Source organism: Carassius gibelio, chromosome B23 (assembly GCF_023724105.1).
Source record: "Carassius gibelio isolate Cgi1373 ecotype wild population from Czech Republic chromosome B23, carGib1.2-hapl.c, whole genome shotgun sequence".
NCBI classification, from domain to species: Eukaryota; Metazoa; Chordata; class Actinopteri; order Cypriniformes; family Cyprinidae; genus Carassius; species Carassius gibelio.
Window position 1 is genome coordinate 4,473,261 of NC_068418.1, and position 12,598 is coordinate 4,485,858.

The 12,598-nt window shown below is 38.5% G+C and overlaps 1 protein-coding gene across 2 annotated transcripts in view; it reads right to left on the reverse strand.

Annotated features, from left to right (window-relative positions):
• LOC128011284 (minor histocompatibility antigen H13) overlaps positions 1-9,341 on the reverse strand; it is a 32,393-nt gene extending 23,052 nt beyond the window's left edge. Inside the window, exons 1-6 of one of the 2 annotated variants that reach the window (XM_052593516.1) lie at positions 8,992-9,341; positions 6,407-6,505; positions 4,721-4,834; positions 4,181-4,263; positions 3,994-4,082; positions 3,824-3,909 (exon numbers count right to left, since the gene is read on the reverse strand). In XM_052593516.1, the coding sequence (XP_052449476.1) occupies positions 3,824-3,909; positions 3,994-4,082; positions 4,181-4,263; positions 4,721-4,834; positions 6,407-6,505; positions 8,992-9,183 (663 nt within the window). In that variant the 5' untranslated portion in view covers positions 9,184-9,341. The remainder of the gene's footprint in view (positions 1-3,823; positions 3,910-3,993; positions 4,083-4,180; positions 4,264-4,720; positions 4,835-6,406; positions 6,506-8,991) is intronic. The other variant, XM_052593517.1, reaches the window with a different exon arrangement.
• Between the last annotated feature and the right edge of the window lie 3,257 nt (positions 9,342-12,598).

Genomic DNA, 12,598 nt, shown 5'->3' on the forward strand with positions numbered 1-12,598 from the left:
GAGACTGAAAGGACTAAGCATGTGCAACGAAGAAGAAATGACACGCAGAATGAACGGCTCTTTCCACTGACTAAAGAGCTGTACAAATGAGTGTCCTGTCATAAAACTATTTTAACGGTGTTTTAACAAAGCGATTTTACTGCATGAAAGACATAAGCAGCGGTTTATATGTAATATCCATCTGGATACATCTGCCATTTAAAACAAGTAAAGAAACAGTGTAGGAGAGTGGTTATGTGCAAACAGTAGGAAACTCTTTATTTGTGCGGTGTACGTCAAAAAATAAATAAATGCACATCAACCCGATTGTTAATTAGTTTGTAAACACTACATTCAGATTCATCAGGAATGAATTCAGCCCAGTTGTGATGAAAAAGCCAGCATCAACGAGACTTTTTACAGGATTTTTTACTATATTATTTTGTGTGTAATATTAAGACGACATCAGTATTTCAATTTTGAAATGTCATGGTCAATAATGGCACTAGTATATTGCAATAAAGCTGGTTCCCAGTGAAAGTGTAAACTGTGAAGGAGTGGATCGCAGATCTACAATGGCTGTCATAATATTGTTACTTTAATATTTCTTGAATAATTGTTAATCAAAGCTACATTTTTGCATGTAAGAAAATATGATGAATAGGTCTATATTCTGCCTTTTCACTCTCTAAGTTGCTCTGATTGTGTGTATGAAGTTAACAATATTTGATAAGATTTAGAGCAGAGTCCCGCAACCTTGAAGTACCGATAAGTGTTCACCGTGTTTGTGTGTAGATGTCTATCTTTGCAGCTAGATGCAGAAAGAGAGAGAGAGAGAGAGAGAGAGAGATCATCATTTGTCATCACCTATCCGAGACCTATTGTGCATGACCTCTGATCACTTCAATCAATCCCTAGAAGATATGCTTCAAGTTTTACGTCCATGTGTGGAGATTTTATTAATTTATCTAGGATTCAACCAACCAGAATCTTGTTTACCTATGTACGGATGTAATTTTCGACCTCTGTTAGAGTATAAACACTTGTGTCTTGAACGTGTATGCAGAGTCTACAAACTCCACAGAGAGTGTTTAAGTTGACGAAACTGCTATTTTCTTCAGTAAATGTTATTAATTGATCACATCTCGGACTCCTGGTCCTGGGGTTTTAACTGTACATTCCCCTACAACTGATAAAAATGCACTTTGGATAAAAGCATTTGCCAAATGTAAATGTGGAGACAAGTATATGGGTAAATACATGTGTGCATACATGTATAAACACAATGTGTAATTAATATGTTATTCATCAGTAAACGATGGCCAAAGCTTTCATGTGTAAATGTTAAATATTACATATACATACATACATATATATATATATATATAAGGGCTGTCAAATGATTTAAATTTTTAATCAAATTAATCAGAATTTTCAGTGGATTAATTAGGATTAATCACTATTTGCAATTACACCTGAATCCTAACCATTTTTTTTTCTGAAATGCACACCAAAAGATAAATAACAGGACACAGATACATAATTTTCATGTATTGATTCATCAATATGTGGTGCTTTTTTTCTGAATTTCAAAAGTTTAACATTTACTTAGATCAAATTTACCTGAGCACTATCTCAAACCATGCCATTTAACTACAGATAGTGGAAGAGTTTTAGGTGAACCAGTGGTTAAATATAGCCACATATCTATGAAATTATGCAAAGAGAAATTTGAAAGAATGAACTCAGAAACACAAACATGCTCCACCATCACATAAGCAGCACTCTGGGCACTCTTGTTTTTGGGAGGTGTTCATTTGCTCTGCCACAATACTTTAGGATCGATATTTTCACGTTCTGAAGGCTTCAAGTGCCAGTAAAACCAGGTAAAAATGCATATGCTTTTCCAAACAGCTGTAATTTTTGCTGCATTGCATGTAGGCGTTCTGCGCATGCGCAGTGTGAAACACAGGACGCTATAACAGGAAGAAGCTCCAGCGTATCAACTACCAAAGTCGTCTCTGTTTATCGAGCTTGGCATGAATGTATTTGAGAGTAACTCGAATAAAACCTTAAGCTTCTTCTGTGTTTTCGTCGCGGCGCTCGCCGCTGTTTTTTACTATCTTGAGAATTCAGAGATCGACGAGACTTTCCTGACCTGAATAATTTGTCACACTGCGCATGCGAGAAATGCGTTAAAAAATTTGACGTAATTAACAACAAACAACCAATTAACAGCGTTAATGCGCTATTTTGGACAGCCCTAATATATATATATATATATATATATATATATATATATATATATATATTAGGGGTGGGCATAGATTATTTTTTTTAATCTAGATTAATCTCACTGTGATCTTGAAATTAATCTAGATTAAAATGGCTCATTCGAATTGTGCCGACGGCATTCAGAATATGTGTGTTACCCAAATAAAATTGACAAACAGTAAGTCTTTGAGAAGGGGTTTATCAAGTTAGATGGTGCATTAGAAATGTACATCTCCTGTTTCCAAAATGCATCACAAACTGCTTGAAAAAGCTGTAAACTAATGCCACATTGCACAAGCGGGGACCCGGCGAAGGTTGCACCAGTGGGCCCTGTTTGAAATTGTCTAATTTGTATGTTTGTTTATTTTTATTTATTTGTGCCATTTACACAATGTTCAAGGTTTTTTCAAGTTTGTAGGTGTCAAGGTACAGAAACTAAATAATTAAATGTAAAATAGCACTGGATAGTCTTCAATGTAAAAATGAAATATACAACGAAACCTACATTTATTCAGACACCTTCAACATTTCTCACATTATTACAGTTTTGCTATATATATAAAAAATATATATCTGGTGTCTGAATAATTTTTGGTTTGACTGTTAAAACTACAAAGTAGTCAAGAGCAGTGAGTGATCTTCATTTTCTTGGATTAACATTACAGCAGCCAGTGGCTAAATTAGGCGCGGTCACTTTAAGAGACAATGAACGCACCCAATATAATACACATCCCATTTTTCCTCAACAGTTTACTTTCACTTAAGAAATAACTGACAGTTTTTTCGAGCATAATTTCCAAGGTGGATATTTTGACATATTTCGTATGTATTTGTCGGCATTAGAGCAAACATAATCAAATTCGATGTTCAAGTGTATTGATCTAAACACTTGAAAACGCTTATTTTCAGTGTCTCGAGACGCCTTTCTCTGCGTGAGCCCTGAACACCAGAACACCGCGAGCACTGAATCGGGCTCTTTCACATCTTGTTGTTCGTTTCAAACTGCGATTTGTATTTGTTCGCTCCGGTGCAGGAGGGACTTTGAGGAGAACTTCGCAGAAGAGAGCTCGGTTCAGTGTCGCTGTCCGTTAGGCTGTCCTCAGCGAGTCGCTTATATAAAATATCAAGCTGAAAGTCATCATAGCTTGCTTAGTATAGACCCAGCTCCCAACCCAACTTTGAGAATAGATTAAGAGCGATATTTTTTATCGCCCGATAAGAGTCTCGCGTTAACGCAGCACATTAACGGCAATAACGGCCCACCACTAATATATATATATATATATATATATATATATAGACACACACACACACAGAAATAAGATATACTGAAGAAAGATCTGTGTGACCAAATATAGTAAATGTATTTAAAGGGTTGGAGATTCACTTGAAACTACTGCCATTTATGGGATTTAAACATTTAAATTATATACAATATGCTATTGGCCTATGTAAAGAATCAGCAATATTAATACAATTTAAATAAATAAAATACACACACACACACATAGAGCAAATGCGGACACTGTTCTACAGAAAGCTGATCTAAATGACAAGCGATCTACTCTACCTTTTTGAGGACGTACCAGACCCCTACCACACTGCTGATTGCCAGGCATATCAGATCCTTGGTGTCAAACTCATAGTTGACGATCTCTGTGGGAGACGACAGGGACGTTCAAGAGTATTTCTACACCATACACACAAATGTAGTTGTGTAAATGTCCAAACACTTCTCACCCTCTTTGCCGTCTCCTGAGCCCTGGGTGAACAGCAGCTGGTACTGCTTATTTGGCCAGTTAGCAGGGAAAACTCGGCACATAAACGGACTGGGACAGCAAAACCAAAACAGTTAACCTAAATCATGTCATATCAAAAGCATTACACAACTCAAACTCATGAAACATTGTAGAAGCTCTACACATACCTCATTGTGTGAGACAGCGCTAATATTCCCAGCACAAAGAAATACATGGATAGCAGCAAGTTAATGTACTCTTGCGAGAAAATCTACAAGTAAAAGAAAAATACATTACAAAACCATTTTGTATTGCTTTTAAGCAAAGTTTATACAGTGTAACAGAGCAAAATATGTATATTACAGTTAACAGAAAAGGTGTATTTTGTAAGTAAAGTGGTCTAGGGCTGGGGGATAGGTGCTGTATGTAGGACTGACACCGAGTGGTTGAACTAGGCCAGGGGTCCTCAAACCTCTCCATGAAGTACCCCCAGCACTGCATGTTTTGTATGTCTCCCTATATCTGACACACCCATCTTTCAGTCTCCACTAATGAGCTGATAACTGAGGGAGACATACAAAACGTGCCCAGCAGGGGGGACTCCAGGACAGGTCTGAGAGCCACTGAACTAGGTATCGCAGTCCAAATTCAAAATATTGGACAGTGTTTCTCTCACCGGGATAGGGTTAGTTCACCCAAAATGGAAAATTATGTCATTAATAACTCACCCTCATGTCATTCCAAACCCGTGAGACCTCGGGTTCATCTTCTGAACACAGTTTAAGATATTTTAGATTTAGTCCGAGAGCTCTCAGTCCCTCCATTGAAGCTGTGTGTACGGTCTACTGTCCATGTCCAGAAAGAGAAGAAAAACATCATTAAAGTAGCCCATGTGACATCAGAGGGTCAGTTAGAATATTAGATGTAACCGGATCTTCTTGAACCAGTTCACCAAATCTAACTGAATCGTTTTAAACGGTTCACGTCTCCAAACCCATTAATCCACAAATGACTTAAGCTGTTAACTTTTTTTAATGTGGCTGACACTCCCTCTGAGTTCAAACAAACCAATATCCCGGAGTAATTCATTTACTCAAACAGTACACTGACTGAACTGATGTGAAGAGAGAACTGAAGATGAACACCGAGCCGAGCCAGATAACGAACAATAGACTGACTCGTTCACGAGTGAAGAACCGTTTCTGTCAGACGCGTCTGATTCGAGAACCGAGGAGCTGGTGATACTGCGCATGTGTGATTCAGCGTGAAGCAGACCGACACACAGAGCGTCTGAACTGAACTGATTCTGTGCTAGTGTTATGAGCGCGGGTAAACCGAAGACTTGAATCAAGGGCAATCATCGCAAATGACGGCATTACGTCGAGCGCAAAAGAACTGGTGAACCGTTTTCTTGAACAGGTTTATTGAATCGAAATGTCCGAAAGAACTACTGGTGATCCGAACACCGATGCAACCGGTTCTTCACTCGAGAACGAGTCATTATCTGGCTCGGCTCGGTGTTCATCTTCAGTTCTCTCTTCAAGTTTATTTGTATAGCGCTTTTTACAAAACAAATCGTTACAAAGCAACTTTACAGAAAATTATGTTTCTACAATATTTAGTAGTAGCTAGTAGTTTGTGCACATTTGATTCAGTTCTCTCTTCACAGCAGTTCAGTCAGTGTACTGTTTGAGTCAATGAATTACTCCGGGATATTGGTTTGTTTGAATTCAGAGGGAGTGTCAGCCACATTAAACAAGTTAACAACTTAAGTCATTTGTGGATTAATGCTTACTGGAGACGTGAACCTTTTAAAACGACTCAGTTCGATTTGGTGAACTGGCTCAAAAAGATCCGGTTTACATCGAATGATTCGTTCACGAACCGGATATCACAAACTGCTTTGTTTCGAACTCTCTCTCACACAGACACGGAAGAGAAGACGATGCTGAATAAAGTCATAGTTTTTGTTATTTTTGGACCAAAATGTATTTTCGATGCTTCAAAATATTCTAACTGACCCTCTGATGTCACATGGACTACTTTGATGATGTTTTTCTTCCCTTTCTGGACATGGACAGTAGACCGTACACACAGCTTCAATGGAGGAACTGAGAGCTCTCGGACTACATCTAAAATATCTTAAACTGTGTTCTGAAGATAAATGGAGGTCTTACGGGTTTGTAACGACATGAGGGTGAGTTATTAATGACATAATTGTAATATTTGGGTGAACTAACCCTTTAAAATAAAGTGTGACCAAGCAGTGATATTACACTGCATGTACTGCAAGCTCACAAACGGACTGGTGTGTATGTTTGTACCTTTCGGCAGAAAACAACACCCTTCAAACTGAACACAAAAATTAAACAATTTGAAACATTGTGACTATGACTGAAGACACACACAGTCACCTTGAAAAAGAGATACAGGCCAAAGAGAGTGCAGCTGGCAATGATGGGGAATCGAGCAGCATCTCTGCTTGTGATGGTCTCGGGCATATCTGAAGCACTCTGAGGGGGGGGGAGAGATGGAGGGGGAGAGAGAGAGAGGGGGGGGGGGAGAGATTGAGAGAGAGAGAGAGGGGGGAGAGAGGGGGGGGGGAGAGAGAGAGAGGGGGGGGGGGGGAGAGATTGAGAGAGAGAGAGAGGGGGGGGGGGAGATGGAGGGGGAGAGAGAGATTGAGAGAGAGAGAGAGGGAGAGAGAGAGAGAGAGAGAGAGAGAGGAGAGAGGGGGAGAGGGGGAGAGAGAGAGAGAGAGAGAGAGAGAGAGAGAGAGAGAGACTGTTACAGTCCAGTACACACAGTCACACACAGGATATGAAACATGCAAATTATTAATAAGAAACCACGCTGTAATGATGATTATAACATTTAAGGGGTGTTTTAAAAAACAATTCTGAGGGTCATTAATATTGTGAAATTTAATCATTTAAAAGTGCTTTTCATTGAAATAGAAATCTTTTGTAACAATATAAATCTCTTCACTGTCACTTTTGATTCTTTAATGTGTCTTTTTGAAGGGTCTTCAACATTGATCAAATGTTTCTGGAACACCAACATATTAGAATTATTTCTGAATGATGATGTGAAACTGAAGACTGAAAACAGGGCTTTTAGACCGTGCCATTTCACAACCTTGCTGTTTTTCCTGTAGTTTTGGTCAAATACATCATACTAAAAATATCTGTCTATGATGCTCAATCCAAAAGAGAGATGCTCTCATCTCAAGATATTCTTCTTCTCGATCCACACTGAGAAGCTCTCCAGAAAAAGCTCATGTCAACATTCAGCTGATGTAAAACTGCAAAAGGATCATCTTAAATGGTGTTGACATTGTTACAAGAATCTTGCACACTTGCTTAGGCCAAATACAAAGCTTTGGATAAAAGTGTCTGTTAAATGCATTAAAGACAGCACACAGGGGTGATGGGAAGGTGATCACATTTACCTTCAGTATTACTTGCTTACACTTCATTTTGATGGTCCTCTTTAGACATTTTACTAACTAGAAGTAACTTAGCAGATTCTGCTTCATGCAGCTACATGTCTCCTGGACGGTTAGGATTGGGTTAGGGTTAGCAGAATAAGATGACATTATACCTGTAAAGTTTCTCATCGACCCATCCAAAATAAAGCAGACGGTCTACTAATCCTCTACTGACTGCTGCTTGTACGGACTTCCTGTTAGGAGAACAGACTATCAAAGTGTTCATTGACTACAAGTGTTAGCTGTAAGGGACCGCATTCGGCTTTCATCCACTGAAAGTAGGTCAAATTCAACAAATTGGGCACAGAGTCGCACTGGGCTCCTAATGTCTCTGGGACTGAACCACATAGTCCTTTAAACTGAGGAACACCATATTAAAATGTTACTTTAAGAAAAGGAATTTAAAATGATATTGAGATATCTTTACTAGCATGTAATGCAACAAAGATGGCTGAAGAACAACAAATTCAATCATGTATAAATGGCATTCATTCAGTAAAGACAGTTAACGATCTAGCTTCTGAGTACTGCTATTACCCCAACTACAGCAGGGTCAGGCAGTGTGTTTGTGTGGGCCGCGAGTTGAAAAAGGTTGGGAACCACTGACCAAGAGTAATATTACTACCCTGAACTTTGAGCCAGAATCTGCTGAAATGTAATATTGACCATATTGACCCGACTTTAAGATGAGCCTGATTACAAGACGACCCCCCTTTTCCAGATCAACCTTAAAAAATTTTTTTAAATATACCAAATCTTGTTTTCTACTCTCTGTAAAACCTTTTTTTTTCTAAATTATTTTCGTTGCGTATTTTTTTTTATTAAATTTTTTGTTTTTAAAGTATGATACATATTGGTAAAATGTACCAACAATAATCACATTTAAAAATATACACTTTTTGATTCATCATAAAAGTAACAGGTAACCCTACGCTTCTTCTTCCTCGTGTGTTTCTCTCGCGATCTTCACCACACACACACACACACACACACACACACACATCATGACTCTGGGTTGTCGAGGGTGTATTACTGACGTGTCACAGTTTAGACCCTCAACACAAGAGCACCGCGTACTTTCAGATCGTCTTATTCTGGGTCAATACGGCTGAGAGGAGAGACCGTGTACTGATGTTGTGAAGTGAGCTGGTCACTCACAGAAGCATCACTATAACACCGTGTCTTGTGATATAATAAATGCTTAATCTGCAAAGAAACACAAAAACATCTAACTTTTGAGCGTGGCAGCAGAAAGAAAGAATTTAAAACTTGCGTCTACTTCTCACACAGCTGTCATCTCGCTTCAGAAGGAACAAAACACAGAGAATCAGAGAGTTACACTGGTAAGAACATATTGACAAAGCGTCCAGAAAGCATACATAACACATATCAGAGGATGCAGTCATCGGTGTTAAACAGGTGATGTATTAGGAAACATATGTCCCTGTGACAGGCCTGCTCTCTCCATCCAGCGTGACTCTCGAGAGACTCGGACTCACGCACGGTTACCTTGCTCTTGGAGCAGCACACGGACCGCAGCGCTCCGAAGAAGATGGGCAGCAGGGCCATGAGCAGCAGGCTGCCGTACGCCAGAGCTGTGCCCTCGGGGCTGGACACGAAGCGGCCCGCGCTCCCGTTCACCGCGTCTGAGCCGTTACCGGCTGCGTCCGGCACCGCTGCGTCCTGCTCCACATCAGCCATGTTCCCGCGCCTTTAAACACTGCGAGGCCCAAATACAGTTGCGATGACAGTGTCAGCTGAGTGCGCTTCTCATTGAGCTGAGCTGGACACTCTCTTAAGGCCACGTTTCCTAACAACTCAACCGGCGCAGTCTCCGCGATCCTCTCGCGCTCTCTCACGCGCACTGCCCCCCGCTGGACCGGAGCAATCAGACAATAGCGGAAGGGGTTGTTGTTGTTTATTTATTATTGAAAAAACATAACAGCTTAAAAAAATAATAATATTATAACTATAAACAGTAGACAAAGAGTAAGTACAGTAAAAAGAAAGTAAAATAAACAGACAAAAGTAAAACAAAGTAATAAAAAAATAAAGTAATAAAAAAAATACATAAAAAAATTGAGCCAGGGGTAAAATATAGAATTCTACGTCCTAAGAATATTATTATTCCTAAGGATTGATTTTTACTATTAGCGGTCTAACTACTTTGTACTGACCTTCTTCTCCTTCCACTTGCAATTTGCAGTCTCTTCTGCTCACCAAAGCTTCATGATCCAAAATACATCAAATTCACTAGTATTCTGAAATATTTCTACAATATAAAATAACTATTTAAATATATTTTAAATGCAGTTTATTTCTGTGATGCTCCGCTGTATTTCCAGCATCATTCCTGCAGTCTTCAGTGTCACATGATCTTCAGATATCAGAATAATATGATGATTTACTGCTCAAGAAACATTTCTGACTATTATCAATGATGGAGACAGTTGTGTAATTTTGGGGATTTTTTGATGAACTGAAATTTCAAAACAATAGCATTTATCAGGATAAAAAGCTTTACATTTTACACTACCGTTCAACTTTGGGGTCAGTAAGAATTATAATTATTATTTATAACTTCCTTGTTCCAGAAAGTTATAAATAGTTTTTTCAAATAGTTTTTGCTGAAAGTAAAGTTTCATAGCTTAATTATTTAGTTAATATTTTTTAGGGCTGTCAGTAGATAGATTAATTCACACTCATTGTGAAACTAAGCCATTTATCTTATTTAATACATTATTTTGTCATCATTTTCTATATCCAGCCATATTGAATGAAGGGTGACTGACTGTAAGATTAAAGGTATTTTCTGTGAGCTTTATTTTCAAGGCAAATTTAGGTGTCTTTCCAAAATAAATAAATAAATAAATGAATAAATAAATAAATAAATAAATAAATAAATAAATAAATAAATAAATAAATAAATAAATATATTTGGAGACTCCAAAAGGGACACCAAATAACCTAAATATATAAGGAAAGTCAAAATTCACAGTGTATATATGGTATGATAGATAAAATCATATCTGAACTGAATAGCGTGGGTATTTGGCATCATTAATTGGTGCCTGGTTATCAGGGTTTGAGGAGATAGTTATAGAGTTGTTCGTGTTTATTGCCTAGATCAGAGTCCCGCATGTGCCAAACTGATAATAATTGATTTAACAGGTGGAATATTATTCATGCTTTCATTTGTGGTGCAGGTAATCAATAATCACAGGCGAACTTTGGGTCCAATAGCCAACACTATTTAGATCAGGGGTGTCAAAACCATTTTAGGTTGAGGGCCGGATCAGAGAAAATGTCCCCTTAAGCGGGCCGAATTACCTTTTGTTAAACCCTAGTTTGCTTACAGTTACATTAATATTAAACCAACCAAGGTGCAATCTCAAAAACACACTAACATGACAACCACAAAATATGGCAATTATCACTATAGAAAACAAATAAAATAAAAATAAAAACACCTTAACAAAAACAAAGACATTTTATTGCACACCCCTAAAATAATCTAGCATCATCTTTGAAAAAAGTTTTCATAGGTTTTTTTAGTTTGTAGTTAGTATAGTTAAGCCTGTGATGGTTAAATAAATATGACAATAAAGCCACCAGTAGATGGCAAGTCAAGTCACCTTTATTTATATAGCGCTTTAAACAAAATACATTGCGTCAAAGCACTGAACAACATTCATTAGGAAAACAGTGTGTCAATAATGCAAAATGACAGTTAAAGGCAGTTCATGATTGAATTCAGTGATGTCATCTCTGTTCAGTTTAAATAGTGTCTGTTCATTTATTTGCAATCAAGTCAACAATATCGCTGTAGATGAAGTGACCCCAACTAAGCAAGCCAGAGGCGACAGCGGCAAGGAACCGAAACTCCATCGGTGACAGAATGGTGAAAAAAACCTTGGGAGAAACCAGGCTCAGTTGGGGTCAGTTCTCCTCTGACCAGACGAAACCAGTAGTTCAATTGCAGACTGCAGCAAAGTCAGATTGTGCAGAAGAATCATCCGTTTCCTGTGGTCTTGTCCTGGTGGTCCTCTGAGACAAGGTCTTTACAGGGGATCTGTATCTGGGGCTCTAGTTGTCCTGGTCTCCGCTGTCTTTCTGGCAGTAGAGGTCCTTTCTAGGTGCTGATCCACCATCTGGTCTGGATACGTACTGGATCTGGTGGCTACGGTGACCTCGGAATAAGAGAGAAACAGACAAATATTAGCGTAGATGCCATTCTTCTAATGATGTAGAAAGTACGGTGTTATGTGAAGTGTTTCCGGTTCCGGTTTACATAATTAATGCAGCCTAAAAATCCTTTAACGGATTTGGATATTAAAAGCATATTAGTATGTCATGTGTAAGCCAGGTTAAAGAGATGGGTCTTTAATCTAGATTTAAACTGCAAGAGTGTGTCTGCCTCCCGAACAATGTTAGGTAGGTTATTCCAGAGTTTAGGCACCAAATAGGAAAAGGATCTGCCACCCGCAGTTGATTTTGATATTCTAGGTATTATCAAATTGCCTGAGTTTTGAGAACGTAGCGGACGTAGAGGAGTATAATGTAAAAGGAGCTCATTCAAATACTGAGGTGCTAAACCATTCAGGGCTTTATAAGTAATAAGCAATATTTTAAAATCTATACGATGTTTGATAGGGAGCCAGTGCAGTGTGGACAGGACCGGGCTAATATGGTCATACTTCCTGGTTCTAGTAAGAACTCTTGCTGCTGCATTTTGGACTAGCTGTAGTTTGTTTACTAAGTGTGCAGAGCAGCCATCAAGTCTTAGACAGTGTTCTAGGTTAATACATGCAGTGTTTTAGGTCCTATAATTAACACCTCTGTTTTTTTCTGAATTTAGCAGTAAGAAATTACTCGTCATCCAATTTTTTATATCGACTATGCATTCCATTAGTTTTTCAAATTGGTGTGTTTCACCGGGCTGCGAGGAAATATAGAGCTGAGTATCATCAGCATAACAGTGAAAGCTAACACCATGTTTCCTGATGATATCTCCCAAGGGTAACATATAAAGCGTGAAGAGTAGCGGCCCTAGAACTGAGCCTTGAGGTACTCCATACTGCACTTGTGATCAATATGATACATCTTCATTCACTGC